The sequence below is a fragment of the Pezoporus occidentalis genome, unplaced genomic scaffold (genome assembly GCF_034315485.1).
Source record: "Pezoporus occidentalis ecotype Australia unplaced genomic scaffold, CSIRO_AGI_Poc_V1 ctg67, whole genome shotgun sequence".
NCBI lineage: Eukaryota > Metazoa > Chordata > Aves > Psittaciformes > Psittacidae > Pezoporus > Pezoporus occidentalis.
In genome coordinates this window covers 762,603-786,593 of record NW_026916019.1, presented here as the reverse complement: position 1 = coordinate 786,593, position 23,991 = coordinate 762,603, and the positions used below count along the sequence as shown (strand labels likewise).

The 23,991-nt window shown below is 40.6% G+C and overlaps 2 protein-coding genes across 5 annotated transcripts; both read left to right on the top strand.

The window, feature by feature from the left end:
- The first annotated feature begins 397 nt into the window (after positions 1 to 397).
- On the top strand, positions 398 to 12,440 carry MTRF1L (mitochondrial translation release factor 1 like). Of its 3 annotated transcripts, none has more exons than XM_062640851.1 (7): positions 398 to 868; positions 3,452 to 3,531; positions 4,792 to 4,975; positions 8,222 to 8,385; positions 9,321 to 9,438; positions 11,216 to 11,352; positions 11,801 to 12,440. In XM_062640851.1, the coding sequence occupies exons 1-7, from the start codon at positions 571 to 573 to the stop codon at positions 12,014 to 12,016; spliced, it is 1,197 nt and encodes a 398-aa protein (XP_062496835.1). In that variant the 5' UTR covers positions 398 to 570; the 3' UTR covers positions 12,017 to 12,440. The 3 variants fall into 3 exon arrangements, with proteins under 3 accessions (XP_062496835.1, XP_062496836.1, XP_062496837.1); XM_062640852.1 differs by having other exon boundaries at positions 736 to 868; positions 3,392 to 3,531; XM_062640853.1 differs by having other exon boundaries at positions 748 to 868; positions 3,381 to 3,531.
- An 8-nt stretch (positions 12,441 to 12,448) lies between these two features.
- Positions 12,449 to 21,773, top strand: FBXO5 (F-box protein 5). 2 transcript variants are annotated; one of them, XM_062640850.1, is made up of 5 exons: positions 12,449 to 13,393; positions 16,751 to 17,487; positions 17,809 to 17,899; positions 19,034 to 19,195; positions 20,730 to 21,773. In XM_062640850.1, exons 2-5 carry the CDS (start codon positions 16,766 to 16,768, stop codon positions 20,979 to 20,981), a joined length of 1,227 nt encoding a protein of 408 aa, XP_062496834.1. In that variant the 5' UTR covers positions 12,449 to 13,393; positions 16,751 to 16,765; the 3' UTR covers positions 20,982 to 21,773. The 2 variants fall into 2 exon arrangements, with proteins under 2 accessions (XP_062496834.1, XP_062496833.1); XM_062640849.1 differs by lacking the exon at positions 12,449 to 13,393 and adding an exon at positions 14,675 to 14,808.
- Positions 21,774 to 23,991: the final 2,218 nt, after the last annotated feature.

The following is a 23,991-nucleotide window of genomic DNA, read 5'->3' as shown; positions in this document are numbered from 1 at the left end:
TCAGAAGGGATTTTCCAAGATCATGCCACAAATGTGCTTTGCATCACATTAACTAAATGACCATATCTCCACGGCCTTTCCATTGAAAATTTAGGCGTAAGGCACCTCCCCCAGTGAAAACCTATGCCTCCCGCGGGCTCAAAAGCGCTGCCTTAGACTTGTAGTATGGATGATTTGGAGCTCTTTGCGGGCTTCTTTTTGTGGTCAGAATGAACACAAAACACTCAAACACCTACTCCGGCAGGAGCCCCAATGCCTTTCAGGTACCTCTCTGATAGCTCCGCGCTACAGCCCCGTTACCGTGGGCAAGACCCTCCCCTTATCCCGCTCCGCCAGCGCTGGCCAATCAGAGCGCTTTCCCCTCAGGGCGCAGCCCCGCGACCGTAGGGAGCCGAACTGCTTCGTTTCTTTCCGTCAGCGGAGGCCCGGTGTCTTCCGACTGCACCGGAAGTTAGCACCGAGGCTTTTCGGCAGCTTCCGGAAACCCGGAAGGGAGGAGGTCGAGCGCGTTCGGGTGTCTCCGTCACGGTTGGAGAAAAAAGGGCTCCCGAGCTCCCGTCTCGACCGGTCATGTGGCTGCTCTCGCGAGCTCTCCGGGTGGCGCAGGGCTGCCGGGCCGCCGCGCTGCCCCATCAGAGCCGCCGAGCAGCGACGGGCAGGGGCAGCGCGGCGGGGTCGTGCCTGCTGCTGCCGCGCTGCGGCCTGAGCGCCCGGCCCGGCCTACAGGAGTTGTTTGCCGGCCCCGCCTTGCGCCGCCTGCTGGAAGCGCGGGGCGCGGGCGGGGTGGGGCCGGAGCTGGCGGCGCGGGTCCGGCGGCTGCGCGACAAGGAGCAGGAACTGTGCGAGATGCGGGAGCTGGCGCGGCAAGGTGCGGAGCCGCGAGGGGCGGGGACGGTATTTGCATGTGCCGGCGCAATTGGCAGTGAGGCGCGGGGTGGTGGGAGGGCGCTGAAACGCGGGAGGTAGGGGAGGAGCGGGGGAATTGCGGGACGGCTCCGTCATGCCTTCCATAGCTGAAGGTGGAGGCCTGGATGCAGGTGCGTGTCAGCTGACGCTTGAAGGAAAGGCAACAGCATCAGTGTCAAGAAAAATAATGATAATAAATCTGGCAGAGAAAACTTCTTTTTTTTTTTTAATTATTTTTTCCTTGGATGTAGGCCTCAGCATCAGTTCGTGCTGCCCCCACCCTGCGGTTTAACTTTGTATTGCGTTAGCAGCTACACGCTGTTATAGTTCCCAAATAGTGAATATTTTTTACCCTGAATCAAACTTCATTTGGATAGCAGTTAGAAACCAAGATGCAGGAAAGGAGTACTGTAAGATCAGTAAGCACTCACTAGATCATGAAATGTTCGCTAGATCCATACTTTGCTAAGTACTGAATAATCAGAAGTGTTAACTGTACTCAGTTTTCAGACTAATGGAGATGGCAGACACTGCCTAAAAGTAAATGGTATTTTTTTCTTTTTTTTTTTTTAATGCAATTAATTCTCTCCCACCTCAGACTGAAAAAGGAGAAATAGTTCCTGTGAACAAACTAATCATTGACTCAAACTGAATGAATAAAATGGAATGGAAGATAATTTTTTTTCTCCTTTCAGAACCTAAAGAAGGCAGTGCCATCAAAACCAGGTTTAGAACTTCAGCAAAGTGAAGTGGTCACAAGGGCTTAGTAACTTTGAGCACTTCTGTAGCTCATCCTTTAAAATATTTCTGTATGTTATTGTAAACCGATTTTAGAGCCTATGTTACATTTGCATCTTAAAGTATGCAACTGCTATTGTATTAGATTATTTCTTAACTGCATAATAATTGCATTACCAGTAGCTGGCTTGACTCAAATAGATTTCTAATGCCTTAATGCTTATTCTTATGTTAGCCTTAATGACTAGCACTTGATCAGTCAGTAGGTATTGCAAAAAAATAAAGAGAATTGGAGGTGATCAGGTTGACATGTTTGAAGAGTTACAATCAGGTAGTCAGCCGTGCATACTCTCAGTCAGCTTCAGGAAAAGCATACCTGATGTTGAAACCAATTTACACATTATTATCTTTTTTCTTCCCTTCTTACAGAAGGGGTGGGGTGTGTAATTCATCAACATTAAACCTAAATTGTAAAGTCAAAAAGTTTCTTTTGACATTGTGCTAGTGACTAAATGCTGTTATAGTGCTGAAAAGGTGTGGCTTTATTATGAGTGCATCTCCTGTCTCCACTGAATGCATTTAAAACCTTGCTGTACACAGAAAAAAAAGAGTCTAGCATCTTTCTTTTTCTTGTTTTGCTGCTAACTGCAGTTAGGTGTCCCTGTGCCTGCCCTAGTTCTCCCTTTTCTACTGTGTGTACCATTTTCTCCTTTTTGGGGTAATATTTTTTTCTTCTGAGCAAGTGAGCTGAATCAGTGCAGATCAGAGGCTGCTTAAGATACTGATTAAAAAAAAAGACCTTTTTTGGGGGGGAGTGGTGGGGTGGTGATGTTTGATAATGACCAGGAAAAAAAAAAAAGAGGAACATTTTAGTGTATCAAAACTGTACTACAGAAAAGCAAGCATTAGTATTGATCAGTCAAGTAAGAGTTTAAAATTACAAATTCTTATTATGCAAGATTTTTTTCATACCTTTGTTTTTAGTGATGTGCTGGAAGATTTGCAGCTGCTTTGGAATAAACTGTCAGAGATAAAATACTTTAAATTACTACTAACTGTCTTCAAATTACTACATACAATGATAGGGGTAAAAGTCCTTTTAATGAAAATTTTCTATTGTGAGGCTGCTGTGCTCTTTAAATCCTTGGATGTTCCTATTACACTGAAATACAGAAAGTAATTACTTAGCATAACTTGAGGTAGGAAGTGACCTCTGGAGATCTCCCAGTCCAAACTCCTGCAAGAGCAGGTTGCTCAGGGTTGTGTCCAGTTAGGACTCAAAATATCTCCAAGGCCAAAGACTCCGCAGCCTCTTTGAACAACCTATGCCATTATTTGACCGCTAGCACAGCAGTTGCTAGGGCTTTTTTGTTGTGTTAGGTGTTGTGGTGGGGTTTTGTTTTGTTGGTTTTTTTTTGGTGGGATTTTGTTTGTTTTTCTTTTGGGTGTTTCATGTTTAAATGGAACTTCTTGTATTCCAGATTTTCCAGTGTCTCACATCTGAACAATATGTGGAAATACTCTTAATATGTACTGTGTATCTTTGTTGCAGATTGTATTATTAACCTCTTTTTCTGACAGACTTAGTGTGTTGGGGGGATGGATGGATTTAGGTTTTGTTTTGGGGGGGGGGTTGTTCATTTGTTTGGGTTTGGGTTGTTTTTTGGTTTTATTTGTTGGGGATCTTTTTGGTGTTGCTTTTTTTTTTTTTTTTTAAGAGTAAGTTGTTCATGTAGTTATTTTTCAGAACATTTTTGACAGTGACACCGGTACAAGTCTGAGGATTAACCATACCAAAATATTCCAGATGAGAGTGAAGATTTGCGGAAGCTTGCAGAAAAGGAAATCTCCACCTGTGAAGAAGAGATAGCTGAACTGAAACAGCAGGTTAGATACCCTTTAAAAGCCTCTTATTTCCTTGCCATTCTTTAAATTAACAAAGCCAAATTGCCTTCTCTTCAAAATAAGATATATAGGATAAACTCTTCTCCTCCCCTCGCTGCCAGTAATACTTCTCAATTAGCATCTGTTATCAAAGAAAAATGAAAAATGCAGATGGTATAGGGACAGCCTGAAAGTGTGTGCTTACTTCTTCCTGAAATTGTTTGAATCAATTCATCTTTATAAGTAGGTGCTACAGCTTTTCTTGGCTGAGTGTAGCTTTATGGATGTCTGGCTTTTTTATCTATTGGAAGCATTAGACTTGTGTAGTATGATCCACGCTAGTGTTTTGGGTTTTTTTTTTTTTAATAAGCTAATACTATGTAACTACTTTAGACGGCTACCTTAAATAGGTTCTACATAGTATCTATGTTGTTTAACAGTAGTGATCTCCACATAAACAGTTACATACTCTCAATGTTACTGGTGAAGTAGAAGCTGGGATTGTCACATTTATTCCTTCACCAGCAAGCCAAGAGTCACTTTATAGGTACTTTTGTAAATATTTCTGATTTTGACAAAAGGAGAAGTCTGTGGAACAAAACATCGTCTTAATGCTAGTAAGGTAAGATGATTGAAAAGCATTTGCAAATCATCCAGAGTTTTGATCCAGCCTGCAAAATTGTGATACAGTTTTTTTGGTTCTAGCTGTCTTCTACAGATCAAGATAAGGCTGGCTCTCCCTTTTTTTAGTAAAGAAATTAATAATACAACTTGGTTGTTGTTGGACTCTCTTCCTGAACACCCTTACCTTCTTAGCTCTGCAGTGGAGACCAGATTGAAAAGGAATCTGATGAGAAGCAAGAGGCTCATCTGGCTTGCAAGAACCATTGTGTATCCTGTGGTGTCCAAACAATGCAGTGCTCCTGATGGGTAAAAGTCCCTGTAAAGTTTTCTGGGTCTTGAAGGAGACTGATGTAGCTCCAACAACTGTGAACAGACACAGAGAGCATCCCTCCCCACCTCTTCCTCACTGCTCTTTCTTCACTGCAAGAGCATGGGAAGCCTGTCCTCCCAGCAACCAGCAAGTTAGTGCAGAAGAATGCAGCCTAGATTGATTACATTCTTGTCTGCCATTTTTTACTATCTCAGTAGTGGATAGCAGTGTCAGAGGGAAGTCTTAGGTGGGTGTTTTTGTATTCGCAGATAGTGTTGCTTTTGATTCCGTCAGAGGGAAGTCTTAGGTGGGTGTTTTTGTATTCGCAGATAGTGTTGCTTTTGATTCCTTCAGAAGAAACAGACGAGAGTGATCTTGTCATGGAAGTAACCGCTGGAGTTGGAGGGCAAGAAGCCATGCTGTTCACCTCGGAGATATTTGATATGTATCAACGATATGCTGCCTATAAAAAGTGGAAATTTGAAATATTAGAATACTTTCCCAGTGAAATAGGTCAGTAATGAAAACACGTAATCTTTGTAACTTTTTAATTTAAGTTGAAACACTCATTCATTTGACACTTGCATTTCCTGACTAGAGGAAGCTAACTTGCACTAACTTAATTTTTGAAGTGGAAGATTGTTTAAATATCTGAGTACAATTTTTCTCAGCTTCTGTATTTGAGAAAATACAGAAATTTCATTTCAGAAGTACTATTAAAATACTAAAGTGCTAATAAATAAAATTGTCTTTCAGTAGTTTCAAAAAGCAGAAATGAAACTAAGTGGTTGGCAGAAAAAGATTCAGAAAGTGATGCGCATTATGTTGGTTTAGCTTTATAATTTTTTTTTTTTTTTTTTACAAATACAGATTACATATACTTCTTTTTTGGATATACTATTCTGTTTAGACGCTTAGAGTTTCTAGTGTTTCTAGATCAGTTTGGTGGCAGGTTGAAAATCTGTTCATTATTATGGATCCCTTGGTAGAGGGGGATCAGTATAATTAAAACTATTCTTGAGGTTTAATCTAGAACACGCAGAATTTATCTGAATAATGTCATCTGCAGATTTATGTAAGGACATGGGATGTTTGGGTGTAGCTCATCTGTAACAGCTAATGGAAGAGCAAAGTGGAGGAATTTGAAACTCTTAGAGAAGGGATTAGAGATCTAATTCTTTATGAAAGCCTTCAACTGAAATTGCACAGGTAATCAGTTTAACAGCTTGATGCCAGTAAACAGACATGTTTCTCCTTTCTCCTTACTGCCTCACTGCCTGTCTGAGTCTGAGCAGTCCTACCTTTCCTTTTTTTTTTTTCCTGTCTGTTTTGATGTCCTTTCACTTAAACTGGCAAAGACTTTGCTTTTTATGACTGGGATAGTTTTGTGCCTAGTTGATGTGTTAATTCAGTTCTCAGGAGCCTTAGAGATAGCATAAGATAAGCAGCAACATGGAGCTGAATGCAAGTAGGCGGAAAAACTGGATCTTCTGGTGATGATGAGCTGTGAAGTTGGTTCACTATTTCTCATTGAAAACAGAGTTCATGCATCTCATGGAACCTGTCTTTGCAAAAATGGGGGTGATAGGTTTACACAACAAACTGAGGCAGTGACACATTGATTTTAGTTTAATCCAGTTAGTGTATAAAGTTGTTTCACAAAGATCAGGCTGCTGTCTCTGTGTTACTACTGACTTCTTTGCATTGCATTTGTAATTATGCATCTCTGCAGTCTCATCACCAAGTCAATCCAACTGAAAATACCACAGCCCTCTTCCCTCCCAACCCCCCTGATTAGTTTTAATGTAATTCAGCACAAGAGGGGAAATGCTTATGGAGGGGTGGGGGTAGAACTGTGTGGTTACTGGTGGTGGCAGTAAGAAAACCAGGACCTCCTTCCAGCAGCAAGATGTTGAGTTATCTTAAGCCAACTGTGAAACTGCAATCCAAAACATGCCCAACCAGTGACAGGGATTTGGATTTTGATTGACAGATTCCTAGCCATGTTTCTCAGCAGGCTAGATTTGCTAAGTCTGTCTGTTTTAACAGATCAGCAGGCTTACTGTTATCCATGCTGCTGTGAGTAAAGCTAGCACATTTTGCTTACTTACACGTTGTTATGGAGGTAATGTATCATAGTGGCTATGGATCAGTAGACAGACTCATGTGCAGCTTACTGCTCCTAACTCAGATTGGTTGTGAAACTCTACCTGTATTCATACTTTCATCAGCATTTTTTTTTTGTTAATGAAATGTTGAAGAAGAAATGAGAAAAGGTGATAGGATATGCAGTCTGTCAGAGAAACACTAATTTCTTTTTCAGTCAACACGATGTAATTACAGAGAGATTTTTAGCAAACTTTGAGAGAGGTGAAGCATCTTCTAACACTTCTGTTTACTTTATGCTATATTATGGACTTACTTATATTTTCAAGTGTCTTGAATCCTTTCTTTTCCAACTGTATAGAAGTTAACAAAAAATAAATATGGAGAGCCCACACCCTCAGGGGCATTTTCTTTAATGCCTTAAGTGGGAAATGGAGGTAATAGTTAAACTAGTATATATCTAGCTATATTTTCTCTTTGAAACTGCTAGGTTTTTAATGGCTGTATTTATTTTAAACTCTTGGGCTTGCTGAGGGCTTGCCTGTGCACAGAAATGAATGTTCAGGAAGGTAGGATGTAAATTTAGAGAAAAATAAAGTCAGCCTTAGCCTTTACACTCTTGAAGTGTTTTTTCTGATCTTACTGGCATGACCACATGTTCCCAAAACTGAAGAGCTAGAAATAAATCAGGAGGCAGGGACACTATAGACTGCCAATGAAAGGTGTGTTTGAACCCCCAGGTTCAAATTGTCTGTGCTGTGCTGAGTAAAAATTAAGTTAAGGAGACTTGCTGGTGATTCTAGGCTATTGCATCCCATCCACACTCCATGTTTGTGGAATGCATGAGCAAAAGAAATGTCCTACATTAAAACACTGAACTCCCACATTTCAGAGAGCTGCAGAATTTGACTGAAATCTGAATGTGGACATTTGTGAACAAGGTGAATGTTAAACAAAGCTGCAATTAAGAAATGGTTCCAGTCCACTCTTAACTGACTTTATTCATATACCCCAAGGGATGCCACTGTTCAAAATCAGCATGTTCAAGATTTACTGCACATGTTAAAGCACAAACCCACATGTCATTATTTCTCCACTGTCTCTGACACTGTAGTAGCAGACAGAGATATGGGACTTTGAATCTGGGTGTGAGATGCCACATGAAAAAATGATTGCAAATTCAAACCCTTGTTCTGTGAACATCAGCTTTCAGGATAGAGAGGAACATCTTATTTGAAAGGGGCAAGCACATACTAAGAGCTAACCTTTGACAGGCTAATACTTGACATGTCTGCCAGGGTAGAGGGTTTGTTGAAATATCATTGGATTTAGCTGAATTTCATATTAAACCTGTGTTCATAATAGTTGATTTGAAGCTGTATAACCTAAATACTTGACTTTTGAGCCAGTTTCATGGTCATCTCATCTGAAGCACTATAGTGCCGCCAGCACACTGTTGTCTGTAGTAACTTAAACTATCCTAAATGTCACAGAGGTGGCTGCAACTCAAATAGTGTGCTTAAGTATTTAAGTGGTAAATTAATAGCTTTAATAAACAAATTACAGTGATGTCTAAATACAGTGTTTAAAATATAACAGGATAGAAAAGAAGTTTTCTTACAGGTTTACAGTTGGCTTTCTTCTGTATTTAAGGTGGCTTAAGGCATGCTGTTGCCACTATAGCAGGTCTTGAAGCTTACAAGTACATGAAATTTGAAGGGGGAGTTCATCGTGTTCAGCGGGTACCAAAGACAGAAAAACAAGGACGCATCCACACCAGCACAATGACTGTTGCAATATTACCCCAACCGACCGAGGTAATGTTTATCTTTTAGTATAACACTTTATAGACTTTACTATGAGCAATGTTTTTACATGCTGTATTGCTAATACCCGTGTTTTCTGTCTCTCTCTTGTTATTGTCTTCTAATGATCTTTTTAAATCTTAATTTTAAACTAAATCATATTTGTTTGTTTATTTTAATTTTTGTCTAGGGTGTGAAATAAAGAACTTCTGTGTTTTCTCGTAATCATAATCTCAAGAAAGTCACTGGCAGTTTACTCCACTGTAACTTGAAAATTCACTCATCTCTTGCATTTTTGTAAGCTTTACATTTTTTGAAAAGTAACAAAAGACTGAATTAGTTTACAGAGCTCAAAGAGATTTCTTTTAGCACCTCCTCTTCCCCTTTTTTGTGGTGTCCTCACTTTCCAGAGTGTATAGATGATAACTCATTCTCGCCATGTTTGCTTGGTTACAAACAACTGGCTAAGAATTAAAGCTTTGCTTTGATCTTTGTTTCATGTTGACCTAGCAAACAAAGATGTTACTGCTTCCTGTTCTCTCCCAAAGTTGTCTTGCTCCTTCCAGAGACCATCACCCCATTCCAGAGCAAAATCTTCCATTTTATCTAAAAACCATCTGGTCAAGTTCAAATATTGGTTAGTTCTTCTAGAAGAGGGTGCAGAGCTTTTGGAAGAGGGGGAAGATCAGTGCTAAAGGATGGTTATGCCTTAGGCTACTATTTGTTTGATTTCCCAGTTTCCATCATGTTGCATTCCAATTTGGCTACAAGGATTTGTTAACATGTTTATACATGGAAGAAAGCTACCACTCATAAACTTTTAAAAGTTTGATCTTGCCTGAATGTGCCTTATAAAATAAACCAGCTTTACATATCTGACATCTGCCTAGGGAGAAACAACAAAAATTTTTCTTTCTGTCTTTTTTTTTTCCCATCTCCCATGACAGATGAAGCTGCAAATTAATCCAAAAGATCTACGGATAGAAACGAAGCGAGCTACTGGAGCTGGAGGCCAGCATGTCAATACCACAGACAGTGCTGTACGGATAGTTCACATTCCAACAGGTGCTTTTTTTTTCCGTTAGTACAAGATCTACATTGCAAAACCACTGTCAGAATTTCTTTTGAAACTGTGGTTTTATTTTCAAATATGGACAACAATAGAGCAGAGTTTTCATGTGTGTTTATAGTACTCTAAATGCACCATCGTGTACCCACTCCAATTTGCAACAGTGAAGATTACTGACTTCAGTAGATAAACAATCCATTTTGCCATTGAGCATGACACTCTAAAAGTGTCCAGATCAGTTGCTATGAAAGTTATATTTACACTTTCAAATAATGAAAAAAAAAACCTGAAAAAAACAGAATAGGTTAAAATCTGATTATTTGCCTTCTCTTGACTAGTCTCTGAAAGAGAGATTGCTTTATTTACATACTAAAATGTTGCTTTTCATTGTAGAGAAATTGTTCATTTTCCATTTGTCTGTTGGCTCCTTTCCCATAGATTACACACATAATTAGGAAGCCCATGCCCACGGCTCAGGTTAGGAAACATAGGAGGGATAAGATACACCTTCAAATGCTACCTCATTTTAGCTATCGTATCTTTTTTTCTTAATTGCCATTCTTAAGCTTTTTACTTCCTTTTGAGCAATCTACAACAGCTGCTTTGACTTTCATTGCTTTTTAGCTTTTCCTCTCCTCTACCACAAACATTAGTCAGGCTTTACAACCTCAGGATAATCTCGAGTGCTCCTTATCTTCACATATCCAGATTTTTGCCACCGATTTCTTCATTTTTATTGAAGATATTAATCCATTCTACACTTGTTGCATCACCTCAGCAAAGCAGAAGGTAAACAGTGGAGAGGATAGAATTCTGTTGAAGACAAAAAAAAGCTCTCCAGATTCAAAAAGTTTGGATTTCCTGTAAGTTTGGGAAAAAAAAGCCAAACAATAAAACCAGCAAATTATAAATTATCTTATTTTTTTGCTAAAGGCGGTTATTAGTATTTGTTACAGAAGTTTTTTTGTACATTTTTGTTGTGGTTGCACACTGGAGATTGTTCATAGGGGGCTTTGTGTTGCTTTATCTCCTTTTTCCTATTCCACCTTTCCCTTCCTCATTCCTTTTGATTTCTTTTCCTTTACAGTTGTCCTGTTACTTCTTCTATTCCCCTCATCCTAGCTATTTTTATAAATCTTCATTGCAATCCAAAGCTATTTGTAAACAAGTCTTTCATAAAGTAATACTGTTCAATCTTAGAAAAGCATACTGTGGTCTTAAAAGAGTTACTTAAAATAAATCCAAATAACAAATAGCTTGTGCTGTCTTCTGCCTGTATTTCTTCTCCCTACTCCTTTCTTAGGCTGTTCACTTCTTATCTTAACTTAAATTGTATGTTTTGAAGGGAGAAACTGGCGCCTTTATTTTTTTAAAGAAAATTGTGCCCACATTTGTATATTCTGATCATATTCTATATACTCATTATCTCTTGTATTTTATTACTCCTTAAATTCTGAATTTCCTGGAACTGTGGCGAAAAGTTGCAAGTATTAAAGGTGTCTTCTGTAAGTCATCCACAATATGTATCTTTTATTTCATTATTTACCTTTTGTCTAAATTTCTTGTCCTATGGGTCAAAGCACCTGTACAACTCAGCCTGCACTTCTCTCCAAAAATGTATCATTAAATGTTAATAAGCCTGGACTTTTACATTCCCAATCCAAAATACGTTTTGAAGGAAGAAGCAGCTTATTGTAACATAATACAAATCTTCCAGAAATTGCAAAAGTATGTGCTAATGTTAGGTGTTAAATATTATGATATTTTTGGCAGGGATTGTGTCCGAGTGTCAACAAGAAAGATCTCAAATTAGAAACAAAGAGAAGGCTATGCAAATGCTATGTGCTAAACTGTACAATGCCAAGCTGGAAGAAGAAACCAAAAAGAGAAACAGTGTTCGAAAGGTTCAGGTAAGTTTCACTCAGTAAAGATGTAATTCTCTATGACCATAAGTCATTGGGGTAACTCCTGTGTTGAACTGCAAATAGTAAATGAAAGTACCGAAGAACAAGAGCCCAGGGAGGACTTGCATGAGGCAAAAAATCACATTCTACTTCAGCAGTAAAGGTCTGTTAGCCAAACTTAAAATTTCAGTAGTATGTAAATTCTAGAGATCTAATGAAACAAACTGGATTACAGCAAGAAGAATGAGAGTAGTATTGGAAAAACATGCAGTAAAATTGTTCTTTAACATGTTTGAGAACAGTTACTGCAACTAGTGAACTGATCTGAGTACTATGTAACATATTTTGGATGAGTATGGGAGGAAGAGAAAGTTTTTGCTTTAAATGCTTTATCAGTAGTTCACCCTTTTTATAAAAAGATGATGATGATAAACTGATCCTTCTTGTTTGACAGATTGGGACTAAAGGAAGGTCAGAGAAGATCAGAACATACAACTTCCCACAGGACCGGATTACTGACCACAGGATAAGCAGATCAGTGCATCATATTGAGTGTTTCATGCTAGGAGAAGAAAAGCTAGATGAAATGATACAAACTCTGAGAGAACATGCTGATTATGAATCTTTAATGGAAATTATTTCAGAAAATGAAAAAAAGAGTCTGTCATGAACATTGCTCTTTGTCAGCCCATTACAACAGATGTGGACTTACGTCTGCAAAGGAGCTTCTTGGTGCACCACTCAGAAAATTCTGCTGCTTTTCAGATCCTGAAAGATACCACAACTTGTTTCCTCATGACTGATAAACAGTTTTCTTACTTGCTAAGTAAAAGACTTTATTACCTTTATATGAGACGTTATTGCTGAAGCAGTTCACTTAACATTTAGGCTGGAAGTAGCTGCAGTTTTTAACTTTCTCCACTGGGAAGATGCTGATACACCACTCTTGAAAGGTACACATTAAACAATTAGCTATTTTTAGTTCAAGTTTTCATTTAAACAATAGTTTAAGCATCAGTAGAGTGTCAAATAGCTTACTTGAGAGAAAAAAATGCTATTCTTTGAGTGATTAGAAGAAAGTAATAAATGGCACCACTTATTAATTACTTACATGAAAGAGAGTCAAAGTGTATCTCGTTTGTGTTTTCATGACCACCTAGAGCTTATTAGTAAACACAAAAAAGAATGTTTGGGAATATCCCTTGTTCCAGGAAAAGAAAAAAACCAATCTGTGGAAGCCAAAGGGCAAGTTATATGAATTTATTTTGATTCAAAAGAGAAAAGAATCATGACACTATTGTTTGGCTGGTATTTCCATGTGGCTTCAGTTCAGTTTCTTCTTTATGTTTTTAATTAAGTCTCCAGTTTTTTGATTTTTCTAAATGTTACACAGTATGAATGGCATCTCCCTGGTTTTGTCTATTTATTTAAAACATTTGATCTGTGAAAGCAAAGTAAAACTTTTGCCTTTTCATTTTACCATTGTATATGCACATGTTCACAGCTGTGGGTAAAGAAGGCTTTAACTTCTATTTTACATTACATTTTACAATCCCAAATATATAAAGCAATACAAACCCTGCAGCTTCCATGCCACGTTATCCCATCATGTACTCTACCTACACACACACAGAATGTATTTGAAGTATAAATACCAGGAAGTAAGAAATTGGAACCTAGGGAAAAATATTACCATGAATATATGAGTGTTCATTTTCAGACTTCTAATAAAAATTAGTGCAAGAAATCAGAATAGGAATAAATAATTTTGCTATGGATAGTTTATAGAAATGTATTATTTAAACATCCTCTATAAAAATCAACCAATTATCAGTTTATTATCTTTTATTATATTTTAGAGTGCAGTTTGAACCACTTCATGTCAAAAAACCGCATAGAATCATTTAATACATTTATCAGCTTTGTTGTCTAGGAAATACTGTGTAGTAACTATGATTAAGTTCCAAATCTTTTAATTAAAGATGTATACATTAACTTCAGATTAGGAGCATCTGTGCATAAGATTAGGCATACATATTTCCTGTTGGTAAGTGTGAGACCTAGGTCTAGATTTACTAGCTGATCTACAACTCCCAGTTGGCACCTAAGAAAGTAAAAATAAACATTGTTGCATTTTGTGCGTAAAAATAATTAGATACTGGTTGGAGCAGAAATGAGGGCTGAAGTCTTTATTCCTACCAAATCAGTACTGTAAATGGAAGACTACAGAGCCCTTGTGACAGTCTTCCTGACTTCACATAAAGCCAGGCTACCTTATGCCAAGTGATGGATGGAGTTTGTGATTCCTTCTCTCTCTAACTTAAGCTTCATATTCCTTCAGACAAATAAGAGCCATCAGTCAGGTCTAAGCACTGGTACTGCCTGAAACTTACCTAAGCGTTGGGAGTCTTTGTCACCCTAGACCTTCCCTGATGTTCTGGCTGGTGACCTGGCTGGCTACATCCTGCCTGGCTCCACAGCCTCCCTGTTCTTGTCTGGCTTCTGAACAGACACTGGATGCATTGTTGCCTTGCAAGTTGCCAGCCTCTGATCAATGTGAGAAAACCCATGGTTCTGGCAGGAGGCTGACAGAGGTACTCAAAAACTGGCATGTGACAGTACCATAAAAGGCAGACTTTGCTATCTTGAGTGGAACCTCCGTGGCCTGTCCTGGCAAGTTTTACTGGGTGAAGACTTCAAGTCTCGTTCTTGCTCCAAATTAATTTTAATGTGAGGTCTTCTGTCCCAGGGCAAATGCAAGCTCTCTGAGCTGTTGCGATCGCACTGCACGATACAGTTCTTCCACGGGGAAGAACTCAGATGTAGGATACACTGCGCGACTTCAGGAGCCCTTCTCCGGTATAGAGGAGCCCTGCATACTCTGAGCGTGCACTCCGATTCTGCAAGGATGGGGGCAAGATCCCAGTCGCATCCGTTTAGAAGAGAAACCCCCAGATGTATTCGGGCGCCAGGCAGTGCTTAGGCTCGTATGTTCCCCCCACTCTCTCCAGCCCCACAGAACGGAAGTCTGTTGCTCCTTCAGGAGGGCGCTGGGAGACCGTTCGCGGGACGGGCGGGAAAAAAGGGGGCAGCCCGGAGAAAGGGGGGAACCGGGGGAAACAGGAGACCGGAGGGAAGAACCCAGCCCCGCTCTGCCGATAGCCCCGTCTCCCGCGCTCAGCTCCGCCCCCCCTCCCCTCCAAGCTCCGCCCCTCGGAGCGCGCGCCAGCTCCTCACCACTCACCTCACTCCTTGCCGGCCGAGGAGGGAAAATATGATCCCGAACGGCTCCGCCCACGGCTGCTCTGATTTGGCCCCCGCCTTCTGCCCGCCTCCCACTGGCTGCCGCCGCTGCCAGCGGCTCCCCATTGGGCGGCGCGATTTTGGATACCAAATTCAAAGTTTAAAGTACCCGGCGAGAGCAACCGCGCGTTCATTACCCGCGGCCGCGCAGCCCTGCAGGTGAGCGGGAGAGCGCCGCAAGGGGGGGTGGGCAGCGGGGCTGAGGGCTGAGGACTCTGCGGCAGGGTCGGCTTTGGGCAGCGGGGCTGAGGACTCTGCGGCAGGGTCAGCTCGGGGCAGCGGGGCTCCGGGCTGAGTGAGGACTCTGCGGCAGAGTCGGCTTTGGGCAGCGGGGCTGAGGGCTCTGTGACCGGGACTGTGGGGGCTGCTGGCGTGCGTGGCGGCGGGACTGGTGGTGTTGGCGGCGCTGTGAGGGGCACCAGGCGGATCGCACACGGGGATCCCCGGTGGCCGCCTGGTCCTGCCGCCCTCCGTAGCCTTGCCCCGCAGCTATCCAGCCGGCGGGACTAGGTGGATGGATGGATGGATGGGTGGGATGGGAGGAGACGGGACGGTAGCGTACGGGCAGCCGCAGAGCCCAACGGTCCCGCCACCCAGTAGCGTGTGGTACTCGGGTCCGCGCTGGGGTGGCGAGCGCGGCATCCGCCGGCAGGCAGCGGCGGGTTGGGAGGTGCCGCGCCGCGCTGTCTTCCGCCCGGCCACGCCGCTGGAGGGGGCCATCCCCTGGCGCGCTCCTGCCCGTCCCGCCACCACCATTTCAGGGGGGATCCTCGGACGCGGGGAAAGCGGAGACCCCTGAAGGCGCAGGGTGCTGTTGAAGGGTCCGCGGGCACTGCAGGGCCGGGAGCTGATCTACCTGCAGCCCACCCGGGCCATCTTAAGTGCTGGGGGGGAGCAGCCTGACAGTGCCCGGGGGGCCCGCGGCTGGGGCAACTCGCCGGGGCACCGGGGCCGGCCCTGATGCAGCGAAACGTGGGGGAGGGGGGAAACATATTTCCCAGTTCTGCGGGGTTTCAGCCCAAAAGCTCCTCTGCTCGCTGGCGGGAAGGAGAGAAGGAGACTTAGTGAGGGCTTCCAGCTCTGCCCTAGCTCACACTGTACAAAGCCGTGAGCGTGTTTGCGCCTTTCTTCCCCCAAGCTAAGGTACGGAGAAGGGGCTTTTAACTCTGAAACTTTCATGAAACACTTTTTTTTTTATAATACTTTTTCCAAAACTGTTGGAAGTGCTTAAATCTCTTGAAATACCCCCTCCTGCTTGAAGGGCAGATTATTTTTTTTTCCCCTGTAGATTGCAAAGCATGTTGAAAATTTGTTCCCCTTAGATTTAACACAACGGCAATGGCTTCCTTCTCCCCTTTAGCCTTCTCCCATCCCCCAGCAATTGTTAATATAGATAGCACCACACCTCGGGGGGAGGGGAAAGGAAAAAGGCAAGAAGAGATCCGTTTCCCTATAATATCTTTTGACCCTCTTAAAATCATGTTCGTAAGCAACCTTTGTTTCACTTTGACCAGTCTTTCAAGAATGCTGCTTTCCATTGTAATTTTCATATGCATCTAAGCCCTCAAGCTTTCCCTGCGACACCCAGCCTCCTCCCCTCTTAAAATGCCACATGAGATACCTGGCTGCATAAGCAGCATTGCCTCTGGGCTTGCTTGCAAACTTCAGGCTTCTCTGGCCTGGCATACCCCTACCAGGGCCTGCTGTCACCCAAGGACCCTCTGCCATTGAGCTGTCTTGCAGGGGCCACAAGTGTCCTTAGCATATCCCTACATGTAAGGTAGGAAATGGGGGCACCAGTCTGTCTCGAAGTAATCTGTACTGGTGGAAAGGTGTAAAAAACCCCAGTAAAATCGCCCAGTTGGTTTCCCCATCCCAAAGTAAAGGAGTGTAAAGCTCCAATTTTCAGGAGATAGATTTGCATAGTGGTTCTTACAGAGCCTTAGTCTCACTAGTTGTCTGGTTTAGACACTGGAGGGCGACCTAGATAAAAGGTTAAAATTCATAATGCAGAAGGAAGGCATGGTTGATTATTTATAACAAAAAGAATTTGTGATACACTTTAGCTGTGATGTAATATTGTCCTTGTTGTTTCTTGCAGGATACAAACAAAATAATGAAATCAAACCTTAATCGCTCTTTCAAGATGAAATGTGACTTTGGTTGTATGTCTCTTCATGCTGGGTTTGCACCACTGAAGTCTACTGTGGAGAAATCGAGACTAGAAAAATCCTGCCCCTTGAATTATGAGAAGGGTTTTTGTAAAAGGTGTGCTGAAGAGCATCAGAAAATACTCCTTAGTGACTCGTACCATGTGGCCAGCAGAAATCTAAATCCTGAAGATGAAGGAAGACCTGTACATAACAAAGAAAACAAACAAGTAACCCAGAGACTTGATGAAGGTATCTATGAAATGGAGGCTCTGGAAAACAGTAAATTTAATGAGGACAGTGGTTATTCCTCTATATTAAGTAATCAATACACTGATGCAATAGAACATGAGGATATTATACCTTTGGCTGGGAATCTCTGTGAAACACCGAAGCATTGTCTTATGAAGAACCAAACCCAAACACAGTTTTCAAAGAAAACTTTGTTGCCAGTGATCCATTATGAAGAAATGATTTGCTCAACTTTGAAAAAAGGTGGTAAAAGAAATCTCAAGTCTTGGGCTGCAGTAGACAAAATTGTTTTTATGGGAAAGATTGAACTTTGCAACCTAATTGGAAAGAAAATGGGATTAGATAGAATAGACATACTTGCTGAACTCTTCCAAAAGGACCTGAAGCATATATTAGCAAACATTTTAAGGCATCTTGGTGAGACGGACTTGATCAAGTAAGTATATTAATCCCATTGTGTTTCACTGGAAAAGGAAACAACCTAATCAGGTGGCTTAAGAATGTTTTACATATGGGGGCTGTGACATATGCTCAGTAGTCAGTACTATGTAGTAACATATTAAAACATGAGCTGTCAATGTAAGCCATTATATATATGGAGAATGTGTCTTTTTCCTAGAAGGCAAATTTATAGATTACAATTGTGACCATATCCCATCTTCTACATGAAAGAAAAAGATAACATAGTTATTCCCACCATTAAAAAAAAGTTTTTCCCTTTCCTAAAAGGTAACTGATGTTTGTATTCTCATTGCAGTTTTGCCAAAGTCAGCACAACATGGCAGAAAATTCTACAAGAAGATAAATGGATTTTCCAAATTTATAGTAAAGCTGTGAAAAACCTTTCCGTAAGTTTCTGCACTTGTTAGATATTTCAAGCCTAAACCAGCAATTTGAGGACTCCTGCCAGGCCTAAGCAATCACAGAAGAGTTTTTTAGGCTGAAAACTTTGGCACTGGAGTGTCTGAGTCTATTCTGTTAGGATGCCCTGCTTCAGGTGTTGCTGGTCACTTCACTGTCTTTTGAGCCCAAGCAAGGTTGATAGAGAAGGTTGCCCAAGGAGAGAGGCAGATGTTCTTAAGAGCTTCCACATGCCCTGTGTTACAAAGGAAGGCAGGAAGGGGAGAGGGTCAGTTCCAGCACTGCCCACTGGGCAAGCCTTAGAGGCTCTACACAGAGGCTTGCTTACTTCAGCATCTCCACTGATGAAGAAGGGAGAGAGGCACTGAAAAAGTGCAACATGTTGGCTGCAGAAAACAGCTTTTTGCACTGTAGCTATTCCTAATTCCTATTTGTTCTATGAAATAAAAAAAATACATTAAGCATTGTGCTTTACCACGGCAGGACTCTTTCAAAACACTAGGGGTGTTTTTCTTCCTTGAGAGGTGGATATACAATGAAGCAAGACTTAGGATCTGCCACAGAATAAGGTGGTCAGCTACTTAGGATTTTAGGCTGTATTTTATGGTTCTAGCCTGTTGGGGTGAAGCAGTTGGACACCACTGAGCATTCATCCCATAAAGTTTGATTTCTTCCCTGCTATTGTATGTTTTGGTTTTTTTTTTAACTTGAATTGCAAACTTAGAAAATTGGTGGGAGGAGTTTCCTTTTTAAAGCTTCAAGCATTCCTGCTCCCCATAAAGAATTAGAAATATTGCTTTGGGCTTTTAAATGCTGCAGTGACCAGGTTACATGCTCTGCCTAAATAATTATGATGTGTTAATATGATAGTACATTGCATTACATAACAGAAGATGGGTGGTTTTGATGGTCTGAGCTAGAGGTCTGTTCTATGAATTTATGGCAGCTGTTGCTCAGAAAGCTAAGGTAAAATTAGTAGCGTACTACTTTGTATGAAGTTTTATTTGTGGAAACTTAGGCAGGAGGAAGGATCAAAAATGAGTTGCTGGCTTCTATTAAATGAAAGCTCAGCATCAGAAAAGTCTCTTCTCAAAATTTATTCTTCTTTTTCTTTTTATTAGAATGGTACTAAGACACCAGAGCATGCTGCAACAAGGGATTATGCTCTCTATCGAGCGGCTTTAGCTGCCATTCAGAAAGCAACCCCACCAAAAAACTTGGATAAAAAAAGCACCAGATCCAAAGCATCTAAGAACCACAGCAGGCTGATGGAGTTTTCTGAGGTAACTGGTGATTTAAATTTGTCTTCAATTTCTCACATGTTGTCTGGCACACGATCAGCTTGTAAAGTGTGTTTCTGAAAGTAGTATCTCCAGTTTGAAGTGCTTGTAACTCTTATTAGTATTTCTGCCAGATTTTGTTTATTTTAAGACAATGTTTATTTTAAGACAAAATTTTAAGATTGTTTATTTGCTTATTTTAAGACAATGTCACGAGTGGAGAATATCAATATATTGGGTTGTTCTACTTTTTTTTTTTTTCTTCCCAGGTACCTAGGGTACCTTCAAAATGCCTTTGTGATGTTTTGGGGGTTGTTTTTATTTTTGTCTTGGATCAGACATGAAAAAGTTCAGTAATTTCCTCTTAGTTTCCATGGACTTATAATGAACCATGTTTTCCAGATAAGCTAGAAAACTGACAACTTTGCTAAAAAATACAGACCAAAGACTAAGTAGCTCTTTAGGTCTTATATTTTAAAATAAACAAATGGATATTTCTCCTGTTTATTCTGTGTTTTTGGTTTTGGTTTGTTTTTTTCTTTAACTAATTAACATTAAAATGTTTGGTGTTTTTAATGACATAGTTTTAGTGTGATGCACATTTGGAGTTGTCAACAAGTGGCCCAACAGCCTTAAGTTTCTTTTCACCTTGTTATTTTTGTTAAGCATTTTTGTCTGCCACATATAGGTGTAGGTCTACATTGCAAGTCTTATAGGACTTGAAAATATTTATTGAAAATCATTGGTTATTAATAAGCAACAGATTTTCCAAACTAGAAAAAGATTTCATACTCAAGCTCAAAAGTCTTATTCTTCAACTTGGTGTAATAAGAGAAGATGATGTAATAGCACTGGAAAGTATGATGAAGCTCCTCTAATACTACTTTATAGCATTAAGAATCTGAATATTCAACTGTACACTGAAGAGGCAGTCTAAAAGCACACAATTTAGTTATATAAACATTTTGCTTTTAACATCTAAATGATATAAAGTGCTATGCAGGTCTATAATTTTCTAATGCTGAATGATTTTGAATAGTGGACCTGTTTTTGTGTCAAAAAATGAATTAATTTGAGAGAATTAGGAATTGCTTTTATTTGGTGTCTCAAGCTAAGCGCACTACAGCTGAAGTTTTGGAGACATATTTCTAACTTTTCAAAAATGTATTTTCTCTTTTTTTTTTTTTTTTTAACTGAAGTTAGCTAAATCACCATCTTTGCATGAAGTCTGGAGGATTCGGGAAGGCCATGTTTGCATTTAGTCTGTCCTTTAAATTTAAAATTTAAAGAATTTTAAATTGGCCACCTCTATTCCTCTATATCTCTAGTCCAAAATACCTGCAGCTATAGCCTGATTATTCCTGTTCAATCTCCCATCAGAATCTGATATAACCAAAATTAGGTTAAATCTGTGATTTATCTTTCTAGAGTAGGAGAAGTTATAGTATGTTTTGTGACACGTTAGATAACATTGGGGAATGTTTGGGGTCTGTATTTACCCTCCACTCATGATTTTCTTTATATGCTTTCTCAACAGGCTGCCAAGACCTTGAAAACCACTGAAAGCCTTAAAGCCTGCCACCGCTGTGGCTCCCCTGCAAAGTATGACTCCTATCTACAAAGAGCGATGTGCAGTCGTGAAGGTTGTGGCTTCGACTTTTGCACAAAATGCATGTGCAGCTACCACAGGTCCAGTGACTGTATGAGCACCAAATCAGTGAAACTCAGCTCAAAGTTTGAACTGCTTCCCGGGACTAAGAAAAGCAAACACAATCTACAGCGACTGTGATCCATCCATCCCAATAGAGATTGTCAGGGTTTGGGGGTATGAGGTTATCTTCAAAGAAAACCAAACAGGAAAAATGCTTTCTGCTATTCTGTATTTTTTAAAAAAGTTAATTTTATTACTCCTCTGTGCTACATGTTTGTGTTAAAATTCCTAGGAATCATTAAAAGAACTATTCTAAAAACTATTAATTTATAAATGAAAAAAAATAATCTGGATATGAATTGGAATAACATTTTAAATATTGTCCTGGCAATTTGTCTGTTGAGCAAAGCAAAATAGTTTTGGGAAGTAGCCTTCCATGTGTAACCCTAGCAATTCTTCAGTGACAGAAGGGGAAGCATAAACTGTTTCATTTAAATTTTTACTCCTCTTCAAAAGTCTCTTAAAAGCATTTAGAGTAAGAATGTCAAGTGAGGTGGGTGATGTCCCTTTTAGCATAAAATTATGAGGGAGTCTAGATTTTATGCTTCGCCTCCCAAGGCTTTGCCTTAATTTTAAAATGTGAAAGGTCGTAACACCTTTTTCTCTGATGCCTTACGTTACGTAAACCTTACATTGTTGCTCTTCCTTCATTTCTTCATTCAGGTCTTCCTTGAACTGAGGTGATAATCTTTCCAACATCACAAAAAAAAAAAGTACTGTATTTTGGTTCTAGTGCTAAAAAATACATTGCCAGTTTTTTCCAAATAAGATATTTTTTTAGTATTTGTATATATTTGTAAATACTACTTTAAATATTATTCATGTTTGTCTTGTAAATGTAAAAATAAATTGCTGTTTTCAACCACAAAATCTTAATTCCTACTTATCATCTTAAAAATTTACTTTTCATGCTCATTTCTCAAATTTTCCAGTAGGCGGTGCTTAAAAATGCTGATTTATTAACAAGGAGCAGATACCCTGGTTTTGTGTAAAATGTACTGAATCCATTCTCCTGCTGCATTCCTGCAGCTTACCTAAAGGCTTTTAGCAGTAATTGCTGATAGTTTCTGAACCAATGCATTCAATGGAGGATTTTCTATGGTCTGAATTTGTGCTGCTGCTGCAGAGCTGACACACTGTCAGCAAAGTGTTTGTGATTCTCCAGCAAGGAGTGATCACTTTCTGGAAATGCCTGGGGCTTGGGTGTGGCTTTTCCTTTATTAGTAAGTAGATAACAGACTGGGAAGGCAGCACTGTAGATCTTGCTCTTTGAAGTGGGACAGATGTTCTATACTGAATGGCAACTTTTCCTGCACTTGTTAGTTTTCAGTTTGTGACAGCAGTGGTAGAAGCAGTTGAGCCATCCCTCTAGCATTCTGTTTTTATGTGGTGAGCTTAATCCCCTACTCTAAACCTGGGATTTAAAATAAAAGGCTGGGTGAGTTGTATCAAAAACTCTCAAGAATGTAAATCTTTTGTTTATTGAAGTCCACTTACAGATATGCTCAAAATGTGAGAATGACCGGTGGAAGTCTTCCATCCTATTATACCTTATTCTGGTAATTAGACAATACCACCTTTACCAACCAGGCAAAGAACAAGAATGATTTTTGTACAGGAAGTAATGGCCCTCAACTACTGTATAGTGGTGTCTGCAGTATTTGTGAGACATGGAAAAGGCAATGGTCAGATGTTTGATACGCATGCAACAACAGTGAGTCTATGAGGCAGAGCACAGACAGACAAATATTAAAAGCAAAAGTTTGCTCATCTGTTACAAGCTTAACAGGTTTACCTTTTCAGGTTTTGAGTTCACTAAGGGGAACTATTCACTCTAGTAGGCCTAACAATTTGTACACGGAGAGAGTGAAGAGCAGCTGCTTTCTGTGTGTATGTTGTTTTGTTTCCTGTTGAAATTTATCTGCTTATGTAGAATTTTGAGAAAAATCCTTTGTTACCTCCAGGTAAGGGGAGTAATTGTACTATATGGCTTCAGGGGTCACAACTGGAGATGAACAATATGAAGAAATATCATTAACTTCTGAGTGATAAGAGGCAGTTACCTTCTACCTGAAATCTTGTTGGAAAGGTCAGGTTACTTGACCTCTAAGAAAGCTTTAGCCAAGCTGTACTGGGTCTGCTGCTAACCATTATGTTGTTTCTTCTTGTCCAACCATTTTTGTCTTATCCTGACCCTCAGTCCTTTGCCTACCAGCTTTAGTGTTAATAATCAAAATAGACATTCAAGATTGCAGTCTTCAACAGGTGAGTGACAGCTCCTTAAGAACCTTGGCCTCACCAATGCTTTCAATTTTCTTATGCAAAGCTTCTAAAGAGAAGCATGGGGATCTGTAGTAGTCTTGCAGCTGTTTCTTCCTTTAGGGTAAACTTGCCCAACAGTTGAAACCTTGCCCAGCAATGCTGAACAGTGGACCTGTATGAAAACTGTGCATCACACTGAAAGCCGTGTGATGGTTTGTTGTGTCATAAATACCTTCAGTGAATGGTTTAGGGCAGAAAAAAGCAGAATGGACAATATGTCTCCACCCAGGCACGCTGGCATCTACTGCAGAGTGAGAAAGCAGCTTATCAGAGTGAGGGTGTTGGATGTTAGTACTAATGGGTGCCCCAGACAGTGTTGTGGAGAGTGATTTGTGTGCTAAAGAAAGGAATAGAGTAGTAAATGCAGATCGCTGTTAATGTCTGTGCTTGGCCTATCTTGAACCTGCTTTTGATATGTAATCAACGTGAAAGTTGTACCTAGCACAAGAGCATAGCAGTTGCCATATGGAGATGAGCTGTCTCCAACAACTACATCTGTGCTGCCAAAACCACTTTCAGACTCAACATTTGGCAGCCTCGGTGACACTGCAGGGACACGATAAGCTTCTTGCTCACATTGCATACGCCTTTTAGATCTACAGAGGGTGATGAATACCCACAGGCTGACAGAGTCCCCTGGCTGGCTGATGCAAGAGTACAGATTTCACCCTTATATCTAGGCATTGCTCTGCATGGTGAGGAAGAGTGGGATGCTTCTCTGCTCTGAAAATTCCTGTGGCTAGTAACATTGCCCCCTGGCCTGACC

Excerpts from the sequence above, each read along its gene's own strand:
- MTRF1L (XM_062640851.1), top strand. The coding sequence starts at position 571 with ATGTGGCTGCTCTCGCGAGCTCTCCGGGTGGCGCAGGGCTGCCGGGCC. Across the intron at positions 4,976-8,221 it reads ATACTTTCCCAGTGAAATAG|GTGGCTTAAGGCATGCTGTT; the intron begins GTCAGTAATGAA and ends TCTGTATTTAAG. Across the intron at positions 9,439-11,215 it reads GATAGTTCACATTCCAACAG|GGATTGTGTCCGAGTGTCAA; the intron begins GTGCTTTTTTTT and ends TATTTTTGGCAG.
- FBXO5 (XM_062640850.1), top strand. The coding sequence starts at position 16,766 with ATGAAATCAAACCTTAATCGCTCTTTCAAGATGAAATGTGACTTTGGT. Across the intron at positions 17,488-17,808 it reads GGTGAGACGGACTTGATCAA|TTTTGCCAAAGTCAGCACAA; the intron begins GTAAGTATATTA and ends TTCTCATTGCAG. Across the intron at positions 17,900-19,033 it reads AAGCTGTGAAAAACCTTTCC|AATGGTACTAAGACACCAGA; the intron begins GTAAGTTTCTGC and ends TCTTTTTATTAG.